The sequence below is a fragment of the Perognathus longimembris genome, chromosome 1 (assembly GCF_023159225.1).
Source record: "Perognathus longimembris pacificus isolate PPM17 chromosome 1, ASM2315922v1, whole genome shotgun sequence".
NCBI classification, from domain to species: domain Eukaryota; kingdom Metazoa; phylum Chordata; class Mammalia; order Rodentia; family Heteromyidae; genus Perognathus; species Perognathus longimembris.
In genome coordinates, this window is record NC_063161.1 from 39,527,157 (window position 1) to 39,549,149 (window position 21,993).

General features: G+C 37.4%; 1 protein-coding gene across 1 annotated transcript in view; it reads left to right on the top strand.

Annotated features, from left to right (window-relative positions):
* Wif1 (WNT inhibitory factor 1) overlaps window positions 1-21,993 on the top strand; it is a 61,958-nt gene that overhangs the window by 16,002 nt on the left and 23,963 nt on the right. The window contains exon 3 of the mRNA XM_048349801.1: window positions 19,545-19,653. Coding sequence (XP_048205758.1) covers window positions 19,545-19,653 — 109 coding nt within the window. The remainder of the gene's footprint in view (window positions 1-19,544; window positions 19,654-21,993) is intronic.

A 21,993-nucleotide genomic window follows, 5' to 3' on the forward strand; every position in this document is an offset into this window, starting at 1 on the left:
TTGAATTCAGATCAGAATAGAAAAAATAGTTCTGACAATATGATTACTTTTCAAGAATAATAAAGTACCTTTTGAGTAGCACTAACTTTTCAAAATATTGGTTGCCTGAATAATGATAGTAAATCCTACTAAACTCTGCTGAGTTTTCTATTACTGTGGTTCCAATCCATTCAACTCAACTAATAAACTGACTTTCTGAGTTGAACTTGGAGACAAGAAGGTAGGATGGTTCTACTATTAATATTTACTTTCTCTTTAAGATTGTTCCCAAATGGTAGGCTTTTTCTGGATATTCACGTTTAGTCTTGGTTTGGCTTTTTGCAGAGAACTGAGAAATCAATCTGTGATGTGTCTCTCTGGTAAAAATAAGGGTTTCTGTGTTACTAGCTGTCTTTGTAGTAACCATAACTTGCGAAACCCATTAGTCATTCAGGAACACGAACTGGACTTCATTAGCGTGCCGTTCTTCATTTCCTGTTCATAAATGATTCTTTTTTTATGAATCCTGACAGAGTTTTATTTTTTCCATTACTTTTTTCCACTGTAAACCAGTATACTATTTAAAACCTTTTGGAAAAATACAGAAAAGGAGAAAGATTGGGAGAAGAAAAGTCATATATGGTCCACTCACCTAAGTAAATGTTAATATGTTGATATTTTTCCACTTAGTATTTTTCTAGTAAAGTAACAGATTTTTTTCCCTTTGTTGTTTTCTTAAGAACACATAAGATGATGCTAAGTGAAATGAACTCCATGTTATGGAAACAATTGTTATATCACTGTTGTAACTACTTTCAACGTGCTATGTATAACTGTAGCTTCTATTATTGATAATCTTCTTGTATCCCCTTCCTGTGGTTGTACCTACACTATCTCTGTATCTTATCTGAGTATATTGGAAACCGTGTATACTGGTATTAGAATGAGGATATTGAAAGGGAATAACAAAATCGAGAGACACAGGGTAAAAAAAGATAAACAACTACAAAAGCAATACTTGCAAAACTGTTTGGTGTAAATGAACTGAACAACTCATGGGGGGGAGGGAAAGAGGGAGGGGGAGGGGGGAATGAGGGACGAGGTAACAAACAGTACAAGAAATGTATCCAATGCCTAACGTATGAAACTGTAACCTCTCTGTACATCAGTTTGATAATAAAAATTTAAAAAAAAGAAAAACAAGTAAAAGATTAAAAAAAGAACAGTAGAAGCTTTTCCATATCAGTACATATTCTGTATGCTTGAGTTTTTGTCTGGTATATTTAAACTTTCTCTTACTTAGATTATGTCTAACTTTTCACCATGAAAAACAACCTGATGTGTAAAAACGTTTCCATATTAGGATTACTTCCTTAGGACTGGGTACCAGAAATGGAATTTCTGAATCAAAATGCCAGATCATGCCAGATGCTAGTGGTTCATGTCTATAATCTTATTATAGCTAGGAGACTGAGCTCTGGAAGACTGCGGTTTGAAGCCAGTGCAGGCAGAAAAGTCTGAGAGATTTCATCTCCAAAAATGACCACAAAAAGCCAGCCAGCCAGAAGGCATGGTTCAAATGACAGAGTGCCAACCAACAAGTCAAACAAGCACAAGATCTTGATCTCAAGCTCTGATTCTTAAAAAAAAAAAAAAAAAGACAGATAATTGTATAGGCTTTTGACATGTTATTAATGAATGACAAGTAATGGCTATCCCATACTTCAATCCGAATTTTGCAAGAATGTCATATATATATATATATATTGGCCAGTCCTGGGGCTTGGACTCAGGGCCTAAGCACTGTCCCTGGCTTCTTCTTGCTCAAGGCTAGCACTCTGCCACTTGAGCCACAGCGCCACTTCTGGCCATTTTCTGTATATGTGGTGCTGGGGAATTGAACCCAGGGCCTCATGTATACGAGGCAAGCACTCTTGCCACTAGGCCATATCCCCAGCCCAAGAATGTCCTTTTTAGTTTTCTTTTGTGGCCTGAAAAAAATCCTCTGAATAAGGTGCAGAGGTTTCACACCTATCACACTAGACATCCAGGAGACTGAGATCTGAGGATCTCAGCTCCAAAAGCCAGCATGAGCAGAAAAGTTTGTGAGACATCTATCTCCAATTAACTTCCAAAAAGTCAGAAGTCAAGGTGTGGCTCAAGTGGTAGAACCTCGAGCAAAAAAAAAAATCAAGCAAGAGCATGAAGCCCTGAGTTCAAGCCCCAGTCAGCACTGGTGCATGCCCATACACACACACACACACACACACACTTCCCCAAATGAAACTTTCCAAGTGCTACTGATGTAGGATTTGTACGTGCATTTTGTTTAGTGATGCCAAGTTTAACTCAATGGTAATTCCACTGAGAAGAAGTGGGGAAGAAAGGATACCAGTACCTGGTGGGTGATTATTCCTTTTCATAAGAGACTGTGGAGGTCCTTTAAGATAAGAGGTGTGGCATAGAGATGATTACTGATTGTGGCACAGGACTCATCTGACAGGTACCACATTACCTATTATATTCTCCTACAAATTGTATTCTACCAATAGAAAACTATTTTTTTTTCCCCAGTCCTGGGCCTTGGACTCAGGGCCTGAGCACTGTCCCTGGCTTTTTTTTGCTCAAGGCTAGCACTCTGCCACTTGAGCTACAGCGCCACTTCTGGCTGTTTTCTATATATGTGGTGCTGAGGAATCGAACCCAGGGTTTTATGTATATGAAAAAAGCACGCTTGCCACTAGGCCATATTCCCAGCCCCAATAGAAAACTTTTAAGAATTTATTGTATTCTAAAGAATAAAACAGTTCATGTATTTTGAGCATGACAATAAAGTACATTCTATACTGACTTTAATGAATATGAGTGAACACATATCTAACTTTTCTGATGTTACATATTTACCTAAATATACTTCTCTATAAATACATTGAAACAATACTAATTAGAATATTTTTGCATATTGGCTCTTTAAAAGTGTGTTTGTGTGTGTGTGTGTGTGTGTGTGTGTGTGTGTGTGTGTGTGTTCTGCCAGCATTCCCAGGTGTTATTTCCTCAATATTCATAGGGAGAAAACAGCGTGGCATCAGAAAGTACATGATCCTCAGAACTCAGGCCATCTTTTCATCAGTGGCTATCATATATTCATTTAAAGAGTAACAATGGCATATTTACTATAGTTTATTGGAAGAAGGAAAAATAATAAGAGAAAAATTAGGACTGGTAGGTGTAGCTCAGAGGTAGAACATGTACTTAGCATGCTCAAGGCCTTGGGTTCAATTCCAAGCATATACCCCCCTCCCACCTCAAAAATAAAAAGAAATTGTCCATCAGAGCTCCAAGAACTATATACTCAAGAAAAACAAAAGAATAAATATAGGAAAATCTTTAGAGAAAAAATTTGGATAGCCAAAGAACTGTATCACTTGAACTAGGAATGTTGATTTCTGAATTAAAAAGTACATGTTAGCCTTTGAGGTGTCTGTCAACTTTCTATGAATTTCCTTTATGTGGAATCCAATGATTGAGGAAAGTAGGTGCATTGGAGGAGGGCTCGCAGTAGGTAGACACAAATTATTGTTTTTAAGCTGTTGACCTCTCTGTAGATAGTCTTCTGTAGCTACTTCAAAGTGCATCACGTGGCTTCTTTAAGCAAAACCTCCCACAGTGAACACGTGGCAAGCAGAAGGGAAAAGGGTCTATCTAATGAAGGGAAGTCCTTTTCAGCCACCTCATTGGATTACTTTAAGTCATCTCATCTATTGGTTATTAAAACATATCTGTCCATTTGGAAAACTTCTGAATTGATAAAGGCAAAGTGTGCCTCCATGGATATTGCACAATGGATTTCCAGGTTTGATCCATGTGTCTCAGATTACCTATTAGATCTTAGGTTACTTAGAGCATCAAAGTAATATGCTAGCATTTTAAGAACTAATTTTAATCAATTCTCTACAGAGATAATGTGTGCAGAATGAGCTATCATTTTCCAAAATGCTCAGAACTCTATGTGAAGCCTTGAAAGAAACTGACAAAGTGCTGTCTTAGAAATTATGAATTCTTAGAAGAGAAGGAATAATAAAGATTAGTGCAAGCACCATGTTTCTCAGATGGAGAAACCAAATATTAGACACAATGATGGAGTCCTGAAAATCCCAGAAAGTGTTAGTTATAAAGCTGGCAAAAGAGCATGTGTTCTGACAGCCAGATTAGGGCTTTCTGTTTCATTTCAATCTTAAACTCTAGACTGTGCAAAGATACCACATCACCACCTCGTGACTCTCCAGTCCCATGAAATATGGAAGGAAAGATGTTACCTACAATTACTCTCTCAGTATGGAGACTAGATAAGACCAATGACCTGTTAGTGTGTTATCCCATCTACACATGCATGTGCGTGTGCACACACACACATACACACTTACACGAATGTTCAATTTTAAAGTAATTGTTGGGTAGGCACAAGTTGATCTGGTCATGATACATTTTGCCCAGCACAATGTCCAAGGTATGGAAGGTACTTAATGGAACATGGTAGGTGGTAACTAGGAAGATGAGCTGAGTCAATCTTGAGTGGGTAGTCGTTGGAAAGATAACCTAATATCACTAGTTATCAGATTCCTCACACAATCTAGAATTATTTCAACTTTAAAGTGTCATGATCTGCCATTTTTCCCTTAGAGAGGCCTTGTGAAGACTGGCATGTTTATGAAGCCCTCTGAGATTCCCCTATGATGGGAAATCCATCCAGAGGGTCTGCAGATAAGAGATTAAAGATATAATTGATATGCTTTTAATAAGTACTATATGTCTTTTAAGCTAGCATTGTCTTTAAATACCTTTAAGAATGTTGTCTGATTCTGAGTAAACTTGTTTCTCAAACATATGCTCATAGATTGACTTTGTCTTTTATCCACTGTTTACGAAGGAAGAATGACATGTCAGCATAGCACAAACTAACTCTTAGGTTCTGTTGTGCTCTCTTAATTTGTTTCCCAACTTTGGCTCTTTCTTGGAGGCAAGGTCTACCTGTCTGTCTGTCTGTCTCTCCCTCTTCCCTTCTCTCTCCCCTCTCAGAATCCACCACTTCTAAAATTCCACACCTTTCCTCCCTTCTATTTAATTAGCATGCTTTTTTCTCCAGTATGTATCTACCATTGTTTCCTATCTCCAAAAATTGCCTTCTAACTAGGAAAATTGAGGTGATGGGTAGTGTTGGGAGATGTGCAGGAGAATGATAAAAAGTGTAGCATTGATCAATACACATTGTACTCATAAACTGACATGTTGAATTGAAACTTCTTTTACAACTATGTAAAGATAATCAGAAAATGAAATTACCTTCTAGTTCTAATGTTTCATACTGTAAGAACATTAGACTATTTATATCTTTTAGAGCATTAATTTAAAAATGCTATAGCTTTTATGAATATTTTATTATGTGTATCAGTCTCTAATAAAAACATAATAGATTGATGGTCCAAGATTTTCCTAAACAAAATACCACCCAGTATGTACCCTGACTGACTTAGGTCCATGCTGATTGTAGCTCTTAAATAGATCGTTTATCTATGCCATAGAATGACATAGCTGCCCATTTTGTCAGTAGGTATGCCATATGGCAAGGAATCTAGACCAATTTTGAAATAAAGGTAGACTCTCTTTTCCAGTTCCTGTCCTCTCTTTTGAGGAAGGACACCAATTTAATCTGACGCTTTTTGTTTCTTGTGACTGTAAATTGAGGTCTAGGTGTTCTTCTGGATAATAATAGAAAAAAAAGCCACAACAACAGTTGACTAATGTATGATGTCTAGTCATCTTCCTTCTGTTCAAAACAAAAGTAAATTTAAAAAGACACTCAGTTCTCAGAGCCTTTTCATTTTCATCTGTTCATCAAATCATGATTCAGTTCACATCATCCTTGCTGATTTGTGTGCATCAGGTTTTCTATTGATCTATTTCTTTTTTTCTTATATGCCTTGTCATTCTCTGTCACAACCAGGTACCCTAATAAGCTCACTAATATATTCTTTAAAAACAGTCAAACTGAAAATATCTAAGAACCTGATTCTATTTCCCTTTGGGATTATTGGTCTTCTTTGATCATCCTTTAGAATGTGTGCACAAGACATTGACTTTTATAAAATAAACGGAACCATTGAAAGTGAAATGATAAACAGTTGCAGTATCTGTCTTTAGGAATTATACCCAAATAGAGCAACTGTGAGGCCAGATATTACAGTTTTGATGAAGATGGGTGCAATGAAGGAACTAAAGCAACAACACTAATCTTAATTTGAAAGCCACTGACATATCTAGAAGTAGAGCAAAGATCATTTTAGTCAGGCTATTTCTAACTAAGAAGTCTAGAAGTATACACAAATGATTTTGCAAGTTCCAAATATGTTTCAAAAGTAAGGTTCATAATATCATGTGACAAAACAGACCAAGGTAACACTGAAGGTGATGTGGAAGGAGTAGTTACAGATCTCTAAGGCAAGAGAAAGAGACAAATGCAAACAATAACTCCTTTGATATACTTTGATATGTCCTGTTTCATTTATTGATGTTGACCTTACATGCTTTATGTCTTTTAAAGGATCTGAGGTTTATCCAAAATAATGAGACTAATTTTTTCCTTAGGCATCTTTTATTTTCTTAATTGTTTCTTCAATTTAGGCTCCTTCTTTGTCTCCTTGTGTAAATCCAAAACCTCTGTTGGCCTTTCTTTCTTTCTTTCTTTCTTTCTTTCTTTCTTTCTTTCTTTCTTTCTTTCTTTCTTTCTTTCTTTCTTTCTTTCTTTCTTTCTCTCTCTGCTACAGGGAGACCTGGGTTAGATACTTTCACTCTCAAACCTTTTCTGGCATGGTGACTACCCTTTCCTCCCAAATAAAGACAATTAAGCTATGCCAAACACTTGCATTTTAACTTACCAATGTAATGTAATTTAGTTTAATGGGAGGAGGGGTTGAGAGAGTAAACATAAATCTTAGGTATTGTAAATCATGACATAATGGCTTCAGAACCATGTCCTAGTCATTTGAGAACTTTACATGAGAGCATGCCTTTTCTAACTGAAATGATTTATTGGGGAAAAAAGTCTTTTATCCTCTGGTGTATTTTTTTAAAGCACACAAACCATGCAATTAAATAAAAAGTCACTAGCTTTGGTTGAATTGTTTTGCACAAATGAGTATCTATTAGATGTGGAAGAAAATATTTATTTATCCTTTTAAACTTTCCAAGAATCCTGCCCATTAGGTCCCTGCCCCCAAGCTTAGGGGTCTGAACCATTCTAGTCTGACAGTAGCTGTGAAAAGTTTCATAGCCTTTTATGAAAGTTGGGCATCTGTGCTTGGGGAAGAGAGATGTGTATTATTCAGAGCTGCTCACTAACACCGAGATTGTAACATATGGAATTCATAAAGGTCCAATTACAGGACCGTCAGTGTTTGCCACGGTTTTAACTTATGTAAGTTATGGATTATACTTTCATGAGATCATAATCAAAAGGTTATTCTTTGGTAATGGTGTGTTAGAAGAGCTTTATCCTGAACTTCAAAGCTATCCTCTGAGCCTTGAGAACAAAGGCTTAAAAGTTTGAACTGAGGCCAGAATCAGTCTGTATGAGTTAACGACATACCAGACTATCCAGGAGCCGGATCAACCTATCCACGTGCGTGAACTTTCTCTCATCACATAGATCAACAGTCATCACTAACGAAATGACAGTTGATTCAGCTTTAATGTGCTTTTTTTTTTTTTTTAATGAACCAGCTTGGCTAACTATAGTGTCTGCTCACATTTGTCTCAGAATCGCTTATTTTGACTGTGAAGTACTGTCATTCACTGGGATTCCACAAAAGAAGGATGATCACTAACTAGAGACCTACCCAGGGCAAAGGAATTGCAAGTACTGAGGAATTTACAGAAAAAAAATTCAACTTTATGTAACAAGTTTTAAAAATCAGTAATAAAGAAGGGTTGGGAGATTGTCCTAATATTCTGGCACACTGTGCCTGGATAACAAAGACAGACCAAGGTTAGTAAATACTAGTGTCTCCTTTTTGGCTCTTAAAATCCTTAAAGGATGCAGAAGTTTAAAACTATTCTACCACATATACATAGCGCCACCATGTGTCATCACACCAAGTAAGCTTTCCTCTTCCTCATAACAATCCCGCAATGATAGCGCGTGGGCCACTTCTTTCCTGGGTTGTTAACTGAATATTTCACAATTTTTCTAGTTAGCCTGGGAAAATAATTTGTCCTCTGTTTACTTTAGTATTACCCTTATTCTCAATTCAATAATTAAAAAGCCCCACTCATTAAAATTTGGATTTTCATTCAGTGGGAAAACTTCCCTCACCCCCTCACCAAACTACATTCTGGAAGGCACTATGCTTGCCTTTTTCCCACTAAAGCCACCTTGGGCTGGGGTGCAGATTAGGGGGCATGGAAAAGAGAGGGAAGCAAAAGGCGGCCCCATTGATGATGATAGGGTTTCCTCTGGCTCCAAAGACTGTGTAGAATGGATGTTGTTGTTATGGGGTGTTTTCCTGAGTTCCTCCATTGGAATGTCTAGTTTGCTGTGAAGAGATGTAATTCTCCTCTGGCTGTCTCCTTGTAACCATGGCACCCACTCATTTCTGTACAGCCACACCCCCGGCTTGCTGTTTCCTGAACACGCTAGGAACATAATTCCTGAGCATGCTCCCACCTGAGGGACTTGGTATTAATTAGTCCTTCTACAGTGGCGCCTTCTCCCAGGTTTCCATAGGACTAGGTCTCTTTCTTTGTTCCAGTCTCTGGTGAAATGTCATCTGATCTGAGCTTCCTTGTCTTCCCAGTCTCCTCCTTCCATGCTCATTGATCATGAACATTGATCAGCTAAATAGAATGATATTCTGTTTGTTTCTCAATTTAGAATGTTTTTGTTAGTAACTAGAATTAATTTACTAAGAAAAATATTTCCAGTGATCACAGCTGTTGGATGGAATTGAATCTGAGGGTAAATGGCAAGATCTATGACAAGCAAATGGGGTTTTTGAAATATAAGCTCAGTATACTTCAACTATAAGGATGATTGGACTAGCAAGCAAGTTCATTCTTTGCAAATTCTAATATGAAGAAATTGTTGTATAGGATAAAACATTGAAGTTTTAAGCAGGACCAGTAGCCCTGTTTCCTTTGGTAAATTATGTACTGGAGGCTAACCCTTCTGAAGGTCTTGCCTTGAGTAATTCTAAAGCTATACTGGACAATACATGCAATAAAAAAACACTGACCCAGTCTTATCATGTGTGTGTGTGTACAGGCTTTTTGTTATTGTCTTTGTTATTAGAAAAGTTTCTATAGCAATACAATAAAGGTGATGGGTGTTAGAAAACTTATGAATAATTGAAAAATATCAAATAACTTAGGCTACCTTATTTTCTGTGAATTAAAGATTAAAACTGAATACAGGGGCTGGAAATGTGGCTCAGTTGGTAGAGCACTAGCCAATGAGCAAAAGTGGCAGGTACCAAATTTGAGTTCCGGGCTCAGACCTAAAAATATAAAGACAAGACAAGAAAAGAAAATAAGAGGAAAGAAAAGGAAACAAAAAATGAACACAGAAACCAATATGAAACTTTTTTAAAAGAAATTTCTATATTAAGGAAAATTTCATATATATATATGTATAGACTGACTAGAAAAATGAGCCTCATATACTTTTCACCTAGGTTCAAGAAAAATTGACTTATGGTCCACCTTGTATCATCTATCCTCTCTACTATATCCCTCAGAAGAATGTATAGTAATTTTGAAACAATCTCAGGTATGGCATCATTTCCTCCATAAATATTTCTTATGTATCTCTAGAACTTAAAAAAAAAAAACTCAAGAGCTAATAAAAAGAATTGGTTATACTAGCCCATGTTTAAATTTCCAAGTAGCACTTGTAAATGTCAGATTTCTTAAAGATTCAGCTAGTGCTCTTCCATATAAGCCACCCTTCCAAGCCTGGGTTTTGGTAGTTATTTTGGAGATGAAATCTCTGAGACTTTTCTATCCAAGGTGGCTTTGAACCATGATCGTTCAGATCTCAGCTTCCTGAGTACCTAGGATACAAGTATGAGCTACCAGCATGTAGCTATTCTTGAGTTTTTATTTCAAATGAAATCAGAAATTTTATGACTTGGAGTCAACATGGTAAAATGTGACTTATGTATGTATTTTTAGGTTATGACTCATTTGAGTCAAAGTTTACATTTGTCTTTCACTGTTTTTGAGCCACAAAGGATATGTTAGACCCTGGAAATTCAAATAAACAAACAGCAAGCCCAATTTATAGGGGACATTTTAATGGTGAGGACAAAGGAAATTTACTACAAGTACAATAATTAAGACAAAGGAAAAGGGACAAAAAAGAAGTATGGGGAGCAGATCATTTTGTTGGTGCTCTGTGGAATAAGTCAAAGTTTGCTTGGTGGTTCAGGGAAGGGATGAGTATTTCAGACATGGAGTAGGAGTCATGTTAGAATATGGATGTATAGAGGACTCAAAGATTGTTCTGTCTCGATCAAGAACTTTTAAGGCAAAACAGAAAGACTGGTGAACAGAGTCAGCGGCAAAACTGTAGCTAAACCATTTCTTGGAATTAGAAGCCAACAGGGCTTTAAGCGGGGGAGTAATGTGGTCCATTTGATATTTATAAAGAAAGACTGGATAGCAAAGTTGATCGAAGGGAATAAATCTGGAAGACTTTGAGTTACTAAGGAGATTAAGTTAGGGGACAACTACAAGGGCTTGGATGGAAGATGTCTTGAATTTTGAGAGTTAACTGTAGGAAGAAAAAGAAGGGAATTGAGTTGAAAAAAAATCAATGAGAGTTCCTGGAAGTTTCTTTTGGTGAAAAAAAAGGACAAAATCTGAAAAGACTGGCATATCAGTATCATGTAGGCACATGGTATTTTCTTAAATCATTTAGACATTTCTTTAAATGTCTAAATGATTGAAGGATAAGTAGGAAGATAAAGAGTTTGCTTCAATATCTCCTCCAAGAGAAGATGTCTGGGAGCTCAGAAGAAACCAGAAAGTGGAGATCATAATCTGGAGTCCACTGAAATAGTACAAATCAAAGTCGTAGACCTAGTAAGTCACTCCTTGGGAGAAGAAGCAAGAAGGAGACCAACAGTTACTCCCTAGAAACATCAGTATTGACGGAAATGGTTCTTAACTTTGAATCACAGACCTTTTCAGAAGATGGTACTAGCTAGGAAGTTTACCCTCCCTATGACATTCATGTTTGCATGCACACAAGAGCTACAGATTTTCTAAGGGTACACAGCCCACATGAAGAACTCTTTTTAAGGTGTAGTTGTAAAGAGAAAAGCATGTGGAAATGGATAGAGTACATGTGGAAGAGAAGATAGGACACTCAAAGAGATGGTTGCTATATTAAAGTAAAAAAAAAAGAAAAGAAAATCATTGAAATAATTCTCAGAAAAGATAGGTGAGATGCAGAGGAAAATATGCCCATTGGGCTTAACAATGTGGAGTCATCAGTGACCTGGTGGTGGTTATGGGGGAAAAAACCACACTGTAGTGGCTCCCTTATACCTGTTTACCCATGCTTCTCACATTCTTTTGCCACACTGCCTGTCAGGCTGTTCCTGGTTTCTAAAGTGTCAGCTACACCACTTGTAATAATGTTCTTTCTCCTCAGATAATTAACTTGCCCTCATGGCAAATTCCCAATGCTGCCCTCCAACCACAGTCCAATTTATAGGCTGCCATTTTACAAGTGCTTGAATTAGAGCAGGCTTCCTATAAGGAGTAGGGACTTGTCCTGCAGGCTGGTGGGAGGGAAGCTTCTAGAAGCCCCACTGCTTCCTATAATGTCCCTTCCATTAGAAATGTTGGCATCAGCAACGTTCCAAATTTCTGAACAGGGCTGTATTGATTTTTTTTTTTTTTTTTGCCAGTTCTGGGCCTTGGACTCAGGGCCTGAGCACGGTCCCTGGCTTCTTCCCACTCAAGGCTAGCACTCTACCACTTGAGCCACAGCCTCTGGCCGTTTTCCATATATGTGGTGCTGGGGAATCGAACCAAGAGCTTCATGTGTAGGAGGCAAGCACTCTTGCCACTAGGCCATATTCCCAGCCCGCTGTATTGATTTTTATATTTGTTATTGTTGTTTTCTCAGTGTTAGGGATTAAGCCCAGGGGTTTGCACATACTATGCACGCTAGCACTAAGTTGTTCTTCTAGCCCTGTATTTTATTTAAAGACTGCTATGCATTTATTCCTTTTCTTCAGCCTTAAGACAAACTAAAAAAAAGTCATTCCCAATCCCTAATACTTTGCTTTTCTACTTCCTTGTTATCTCTCCTTCAAACATGTATAAAAATTCAAGACCTAACTTTTGGTTTCATTTAATACCAAGTTGCAATATAATCCTAGATTTGCATCCCTATCTTTAGAAAGTGACTGGCTAATGATTTGTCAGATAGGCAGGTCTGTTTCTGTTTAGCAGGAGCAGGAGCAAGGGTGATTCCAAACCCTAAGAGGAAAAAAAAAATTGAAAATGTCTTAGAAATTTCAGATTTATGTGAAACCAAACTGTGTGATCGCCTGCCAGTTTTAGTTTACAAAATTCACATGGTCCCGGATGTGTTTACTTGAACTTTAAGTTTTAATGCCACCATTATATTCCAATAACTTCACTCTCTCAACCCAGCCCACTGGCTATGGTCTTGTTTCGTGTGTATAAAAATGATTACTAGAACAGAAGAATGTGGCTCATTGATATTCTCTCCTTAAGCAATATTCCTTTCAATGCCAATTTGAACCAAGTCCAGTAAAACAATTAAATAACTACTTTGCATAAATTGTGTTTTTTTCTTTTTAAATCTAGATGCAAAAGAATGCAAGGAGAAAAGGCCACCACTAGTATCTCACAGTTTTTCAGAAGCAATTACATGTTGTAATTTATAGAAGGCAAAATGAATAGAAAGTCAACTAGGAAATATAAACCAGAAGAGCATTGGACAAATTATGTTTTAGAACTGGACCTGCTTGTATTAGCTGCTTAGATTCCTTCTAGGAGCCTTATGCCAAAGTGTTTGCCCTACAAGAAGCATAAAACAGTTACAAACTACACACAGATTGTCTGGATATCAAATGTCAATGTTTACTTGATTCCTCTTCCCTCCCTCCCCCCTTTCACCACAAAGCATTCTCTATTTTCTAGATGCCCTGCAGAAACTAGCTGTACAACAAAGTCAGAAAGAATCTTTTGACCCATAAAAAAAGAAGTTAGCAATTGCCAAAACAGAAAGCTGTTGCCTGCCAGTAGAATCAGCAGCAAATACCAATTTACCACAACAATGAGTTCTGGAATGCCCTGGGTTTCCTCTCCTTGATGCTTCTTCTAGGTCTTTTATTCATTCAGCAAGTATTTTCAACTATTTTGCTGGTGCACAATGTTAAGTCTCCAACAGTATGTTGGAAAAAAATACAGAGTTGCATTTTAAGCCCTAAGGAATCCGAATTATAAAGGAGAAAACATGATACAAACAGCTGAACAGTAATACATGGCAGTATGTACTTTAGGGCCGAGCTGGCTGAAATCCAGTGAAGGTCAGTAGAGAAATCACATGGTTGTGGCTTTATTGTAGGCTAGTTGAGTTCCAGAAGATGACTCCTGTTGGGGAGCAGTAAGAGATAAAGGAATTTTGGAGCCAAACTCTAGAGATCCTAACCAGGCCTAGGATACAATTTGGGGGTGGGCTGTAAAGAGGCGAGACAGAGATAAGGACAATGATAAGAACCGACAATGATAAGAACCGACAATGACTGAAGCTCGGTACTGTTATTATTATTTTTTTAAATGGCAATACTGTTGGACCAATGCAAAGAAATCACTGGAGTTGAAAGGCAATGAAGTAGGATCCATGAGTATGAGCATGCACTTAAGACAGATGGTGAGAAGAGTCTATTCTTTGGGACCAAGATGTGAATAGTTTCTGAGGAGCATTGTGTTCATCAGCTTCAGATTACTTACAATGAAACATCTGAGGCAATGAGTTTATAAGAGAAAAAGTTTATTTAGCTCACCAGTTGGAAGTTCAAGACAGGGTGGCTCCATTGTTTTGGGAACCTGGAAAAGGCAGAGTGAACATCATGGAGGTAGTTTATATCAGCTGGACTATTCACATGTGGCGCCAGGGAGTCAAAAGAGTGAAGCAGAAAAAGACCAGGGTGTCACAGTCCCTTTAAGGTCATGTTGCCAATAACCTAAGGACATCCCACAGGTTCCACACATTCCACAGGTTCCATCTCTCCATAATAGCACCATCCTGCCTTTTACACACAATCCTTTTGGGGACAATTATTCAAACCCTAGCAAGCACCATTGCTCAACATGACAATCTATAGGAGTAAAGGAGTTTTGTTTTGTTTTTTGATAGAACATAAAGAGGGAAGCCTGGAAGCCTAATGGGTCCAGCTAAGTTCCTTAAAGATGAAATCACTGGAAGGGAGGAATGGCTTTACCTTAATGATGGCTCCTTCTTAGAGATATGATTGTGTTCTAAAGGAATAGAGCCAATGAAGCAATGCAGGAAGACCAAGAAGGGGGCTGGGAAGCAACAGTGTCCCACAATCCAAGGTGAACAAGTTCTGAGTGTGAAGGATGAAGCTTTACAGGGAAGTACAGAACACCAAAGAAGAATGGGAGATCTGACAATTTTTAGTCTAGACATTCAGACCTCAGATTATTTCAAGCATTGGTCATGCTTATTCATTTTGTTTATGGCTTTAACATTGCATAATTTCCCTTTTTTATTTTAGTAGATGCCATTTTACCCTTCATTCACAGTGTAGGAGCCCTTTTATATTCCTTTAGTACTTCTCCTACCCTGTTCCCTACCAATCTGGATTCACTCATGTGCTATATGTATAGATTGTGATAATAATAGGAAGTTGTGAGAATAGTGATGGTGGTACAGTAAATATATAGTGAAATTATTTAAAATTTCAAACCTTCTGGCTTCCATGTGTTTTATATTTATAAATGCCTCAAGATTATTAGTGTTTTCATTTTCTCTGCTGAAAATTCCAGTCAACATCAAGGTAGATGAAGTTAGGAGGGGTGTGAGGCCATGTGTCATGGTGCATGACGGTGAATCCAGCTTCTCCATAATTGGAGACACCAGGATTTCACTTGACACCAATCTGAGCAATGTTAGTGCAAGACTCTATCTGAAAAACCAACTTTAGAAGGGCTGGGATCATGACTTAGATGGTAGAGCACTAGTCTCACCAGCATAAGGTCCCAAGTTTGATCCTTCACACTGAAATTTTAAAACCAAGGTTTGAGACCCTTGTTTTATGAAAGACTGACTCTTGACTCAGTGGTTCCTGAAACTGTTCGATTAAATACACACTATAAACCCCAAAACTTCAAAGTTAGAAAATAAATGCTTAGAGATGGGCTTATGATTGTGAGCTAAAGGAATAGAGCCAGTGAAGAAATGCAGAAAGACCAAGAAGGGGGCTGAGAATCAACAATCCAAGGTGAACAAGTTCTGAGTGTGAAGGATGAAGCAGGGAGGTAACAGAACATCAATGATAAATACAGTTCTCAGCTTCCTTTCTCCATGTCTGCCCTCCCAAAGAACATTAGAGCAAAGGCCTTATGAGCTGTCCTGTTTTGCTGCTTAAGTGATGTCTTCATCTACTCTGGAAGGAACAACTCTAATTTCAGCCAAGTCAATTGGAAGCAAGATAAATGGCTTCTAACTTTCTTCCCTTGATAATATTTGAGTGACTTTTATACTTCTCCATGAAGAGAAAATTTACTGCATGGAAATCCAGGCCAACAAAAAAAAAAATTCCAGCAATTTAATTTAGAAGTGAGTTATTCTCCTGAATAGACCCATTCTTTTTTTTTAATACAAAGCCATCTTTTCATGCATTTCCCCAATAATTGCCCAACTTGCCTCTACCTGAATTTCCATTAATGTCATTTAATAAAACGAAATGTACTTTTTCCTAATAGAAGTTTCAGACTCTCCAATATAACTTCTCTATTACAGGTCATACTCTGACTTCCTTTTATCTAAGTAATAAATCTGCAGTTTGTGAAACTTGTTCCCAAATTTTAAAGTTAGTTCTCTGTTCTTTTTGGCCTAAAATTTAAGTTTTATTTGCCTCCAAATAAGCTTTTCCAATGGAAAGACTGGAGTCTAGGAATATTTATTATATTACAAATAAAAAATGGAAAGTTCTGTCTAGAAGTTAGAATATGGCATAAATCTACCAGTCATTCTACCAACCATTTTACAACTTTTTAAACTAAGCCCTTAAGTTAAATGAAGGATAAATTTAGTCTCTGTGTTGTGGTCATGATAATATATTTGTAGAACTTCTATGGTGTTGATGGTTTTGAGAGATCTCTTAATAATGGCAAGTGAAGCTTTCAAAGAAACTAATTTCAAGATCAGACAAAAGGTTGTCCAATTTCTAAGTGGTTTATAGTTAGAAGTTTTCATTAGCAATTAAAGCAATTGGAGAAACCATTTTTTCTTAAAAGTATACCAAATATGAAGAAATTCCATATCTCAGAGATTCAAACACCATTATTATTTTCAATAAAGAAAAAAAAAAAAAGGATTTATTCCAACCCACTACCTTTTTCTGATAAGATCCAAGGAAGAAACTATTTTGACCAGCTGATGCTTGGAAAAAGTTTTAACTACAAAATTAGAATTGCAGTAGAAAACAAACAAACAAACAAACAAACATGGCACTTTCTCAAGAACTCAAGGAGGAACACTAAAATCCATAGTTTGAAATTTGTTACTGATAAGATCACAGTGTCAGCCAACCAGAGAAGTTTCCTCAACCTAGTTGCATTCTGTTGGGTGGTAATGACAAAGCTTTCTGATGCGAAATCTAACAGAATCGTGACCTCACCTGCTTTCTGTGATCATACAGAAACCTGAATATAATCTTAAAGTTACATTTCTGGGTTCTGAATGAAATGCTTTTAATTCCAAAGTCTTAACATCACCAATTTTTTTTTTTTTTTTTTTTTGTCAGTCCTGGGGCTTGGACTCAGGGCCTGAGCACTGTCCCTGGCTTCCTTTTTGCTCAAGGCTAGCACTCTACCACTTGAGCCACAGTGCCACTTCTGGCTGTTTTCTATATATGATGCTGGAGAATCGAACCCAGGGCTTCATGAATACGAGGAGAGCTCTCTTGCCACTAGGCCATATTCCCAGCCCACCAAAAAAATTTTAATGAGACATTCAGAAGCTACTCGAATGTGATTGCACCTTAAAGAAAACATTCAAGTGACTGACATAAAATGGTTACATGAGCAGTTACCCTAAGTAGAAGTCCAAGAAGAATATTTTACAGCCAGAGAATTATACATGTAGCTACCACTGTCATCAGCCACCCGGAATGGAAAGCAAAGTAGGGGATTAATGCTTCTTTTTAAATAAATGCATTAATGCCATTAGAAACCACATACAGAAAACTTGACAAAGAGAGAAAGGGAAAAATCAGCTACCATGGATGCTATCCATCATTATTTTCATCTTGGTGTTTTGCTCCTTTTCTTCTTAATAAAATATTTTTTATTATGAGGTTTTTTTGTTGCTTGCTGTCATCACTGTACTTGGTAATATAAATAACTCAAATATAGTTCATTATAATGACATCCACCACTGTGTCCATTCATGGTACCAGCTAGAAAATGTGAAACGATAAATACTTTTGAGCCAAGGGGAGAGGAAAATGCAGCTGAAAGGAGTCATTTTCAACACCCAGATTCATGAAAATGAGTCCACTCTTAATACAATTATTGGTTTTCCTGCAAGAACATTAGTACTATTTGTTTTCTTCTTCAAAAGAATTCATTACAAATTAAATTCCCTTTCCTGAAAACATTCCTTTCATCAGACTCCTTTCAAACCAATCCTCTCTTAGGTAGGGTGGAAATGGTCTGTCATGGGCTTTTGTTCTCAGGAGTCTCTCAGTGAATGAATGTTACAAACTAACACATGAAGCTTGATCACTTAGGGAACCATTCCCAGAGGTCTCCCCTCCAAGGGGGAAATCTTTGCCACAACTCAAAGGAGATGCAGGAAAAATTTGGTCAATGAAAGCTCCGCTCTTGGTTTAGTGCTCAGGAAGTGTTTTTCAGCTCACCGCAAAGATACTTAGCCTAGAACAGCTGAGATAGCCTTATTATCTTTCTTATGAAGTCCTTACTGATTAATAGACTTGATACTATGGTTTAAAGCAGAAAAGTTGTTAGACTATCTCATGCATCTCAATATCTTCCATGCTAGAAAATAAATTTTATACTTTGTTTCTTTTTCTTTCTTCTAGTACTGGAGCTTGAAATTAGGGCCTCTCTCTCTACTCTTGCATAGCTTTTCCACTTCAGACTGTACTCTACTACTTGAGCCACACCTCTTCTTCCAGCTTTTTGCTGGTTAATTAAAGATAAGAATCTCTCATATTTGTCTGCCTAGGCTGGCTTAGAGCTATGATCCTCAGATCTTAGCCTCCTGGGTAACTAGGATTACTGTGCATGCATAAGCCACCAGCATCCAGTGCTCCATTCTTTTTTAAATTCATTCAACCCAGATTGATGTAATTAATTTTTTTAACTGATATGTTCCAGTTTTAGATATCTCTTTAGGAACAGCCACTCAAGTTGCCTTACTTTGAGGTTAGCATTCAAAATCTCTATTGATTGTTCCTTATTCCTAATCAAGAAAAGTCATTTCCAGCATATGTCAGCCTCTAGAGAGACTGTACACCACTATTTTTGCTCTTTATAATCATTTGAGTCAACCAGATTTTTAATTTTTTTCTCAATTAGTGAATTAATGGAAAAATAAAAAAGTTTACATTGTAAACTTTTACTGCTTCTTGTCATACTGTAATGATGGTTTCATGCATTTTAAGGCTTTTCACTCCATACTAAGTTGGGACAAATGCAGGTCTTTCAAAGAGAATAGGACTGAAAAATTAATGTGAATACTGAGATCAGTAAATTTTGGCCTTCTCATGTCTTCTTTTGCTAATAGGTTACTGTTTTCACTATCCCTTATTTGTTATAGCTCTACAAATTCTGATCAGAACGCTCTTCAGGTTTGAAAAGAATTAAGAAATAACCGAAGCCACTGAGACATATTTTCTAAGGGCTAGACAATAACTGTTTTAATATCGCTTATTTCCCTAAGAGCATTTTTTTCTCAATCCTTTTCATAGATGACAGCTAAAGTGTATTGTTTGATTACAAGACCATTTTCTATGGATGTTTAGGGTAAATGTTTCCAACATCTTAAAGAAATCACTCCTTTCCAAACAGAGCATCTAATTCTAGAGCTATAACTCACAGAAAGTGAATTAAGCTTTATAGATTCTTAGATGTCAAGGGTTGCAGAGTTCCTGGAGGGAAGTTACTCTGCTCCCATCAGACAGAGGAGCACTGGAAGTGCCTTCTCACTCTCCCTGGTTTCCATGGTACTAACTGTCAAATGTCTTTTGTTATAGGCAGAATACTTCTATGAATTCCTGTCCTTGCGCTCCCTGGATAAAGGCATCATGGCCGATCCAACTGTCAATGTCCCTCTGCTGGGAACAGTGCCTCACAAGGCATCAGGTAGGTAGGTGGTCACTACCTTGGAGAAAGGGTCACTCTTACAAATGGAATGGTCGCTGGGTGCTAGGGTTCATGCTTGTAATCTGAGGCTACTCAGGAGGCTGAGATCTGAGGATTGCAATTCAGACATTTAAAGCAGAAAAGACTGTGAGACGTTCATCTCTAATTAACTACCAAAACAAACAAACAAAAAAAAACCCACAACAAACAAACCAGGAGTGGAGCTGTGGCACTGAGTGAAAAAGATGAGTCAGTATCTAGGCCCTGAGGTCAAGCCCCAGTAAAACACACACACACACACACACACACACACACACACACACACACACACACGGCTGGAGATATGGCCTAGTGGCAAGAGTGCTTGCCTCCTTGTATACATGAGGCCCTGGGTTCAATTCCACAGCACCACATATACAGAAAATGGCCAGAAGTGGTGCTGTGGCTCAAGTGGCAGAGTGCTAGCCTTGAGCAAAAAGAAGCCAGGGACAGTGCTCAGGCCCTGAGTCCAAACCCCAGGACTGGCAAACACACACACACACACACACACACACACACACACACACTGAATGGTGATGAGACTAATATTTAAGATCTAAATAGTATCCACTAATATTTAAGATTTGAATGCCTTCCTGAGGTTAGGGCCACTTAATAGTTATTTAGATTGTGTTGATATTTTGTCTAGGCCTTACATTATCTTTGGGACAAAGTATTAGGATGAGAATGAAGAAATGATGGATTTATAATTTCCTATAAAACTCAACAGAGCTCCAACACACACCAAGCTTATAAATTTTTCCAGATATATGAACAAAGAAAATGCACACAACTAGAAAGATATATTCAGACAATAAGTGTGTGTTAATACAGAGCACATAATTGTGATGAAGATTCTAAGATCTAGGTTCCAGGGACTCATTCCTATAATCCTAGCTACTACTCAGGAGGCAGAGATCTAGGGATCACAGTTGCAAACCAGCTCTGGCAGAAAAGACCATGTGATTCTTATCTCCAATTAACCAGCAACAAAGTGGAAATGTGGCTCAAGTGGTAGAGTGCTAGACTTGACAAAAAAGTCTAAGCAAGATACTGAGGCCCTGAGTTCAAGTCCCAGTAGCCCCCCCCCCAGACACACACTGAAGATGACTTATACAAAAATTTTCTTGGTCTTTTTTCCTAAAAGAAGCAACCAAAAGTAAAATAAATATCTAATGTATTTCCTTTCCAATTTATGTTTTGAATTTGTCTTTTGTCTTCTTGATGATCAAAATACATATAGAAGCTCATTTCAATTATTAAGTTCATTAATTAAATTAATTACATCTGCTCAGCTTCCACTCTACTTTGTATTTTTAAATTTCTAATTTAACCCTGACACATCTTGTTGTCATTAATTCAATTAAATGTAATATTACCTCTCTTGTTACCATTTCTGATCTTTTCTACTTATAAATGTATTTTGATGGTCATTAAAAAAAGTGTCTTAGGGCTGGGGATATGGCCTAGTGGCAAGAGTGCTTGCCTTGTATACATGAGGCCCTGGATTCGATTCCCCAGCACCACATATACATAAAACAGCCAGAAGTGGCGCTGTGGCTCAAGTGGCAGAGTGCTAGCCTTGAGCAAGAAGAAGCCAGGGACAGTGCTCAGGCCCTGAGTCCGAGGCCCAGGACTGGCCAAAAAAAAAAAAAAAAGTGTCTTAAAAGTTTTAAATAGAGAAAATGTGCGTTACATAGTTGCCTATAAGAAGTGCTCTATGTTATCCAAGCAATCCATACCATAAGCTTCACTCTTACGTTGTATACAATTTTTACTATCATGCAAATAAGCTTATGTAAATAAAACTAACAGATCGCCTTAGAAAATTATGCAATGAATGTGTGTTTGCAATGTGTCTTCCTTTGGTTTACAATCAATTTTAAATTTACAGCTGTATAAAATTTCTGTTTAAAGGTGTATTTCTTTTTTGTTTTTAATGAGTTTCATGGCTATGAAAACAACAGCTATTTTGTTACAGCTGGCTGTTTTTATAAGTGTATCCCAATTTTCTTTATGCAAAAATGTACTGATTAGGAGTTGTTATTGACCATAACTGCACAAATCTGTATGGTAAAAAATTTCTAATTTAATTTTCATAGCCTATATTTCCCCAGGTTTATCTGCTTTTTGCATCTAGAAAAAAATCATACAGAAATTCTGCTTCTTAAGATATTGACACCTTGAAATAAATGGGATTGCATCAAACTGAAGAGTTTCTTTCTGTCTGTTTTTGTTTTTGTCAGTCATGGGCTTGAACTCTGCACCTGAGTGCTATCCCTGAGCTCTTCAGTTCAAAGC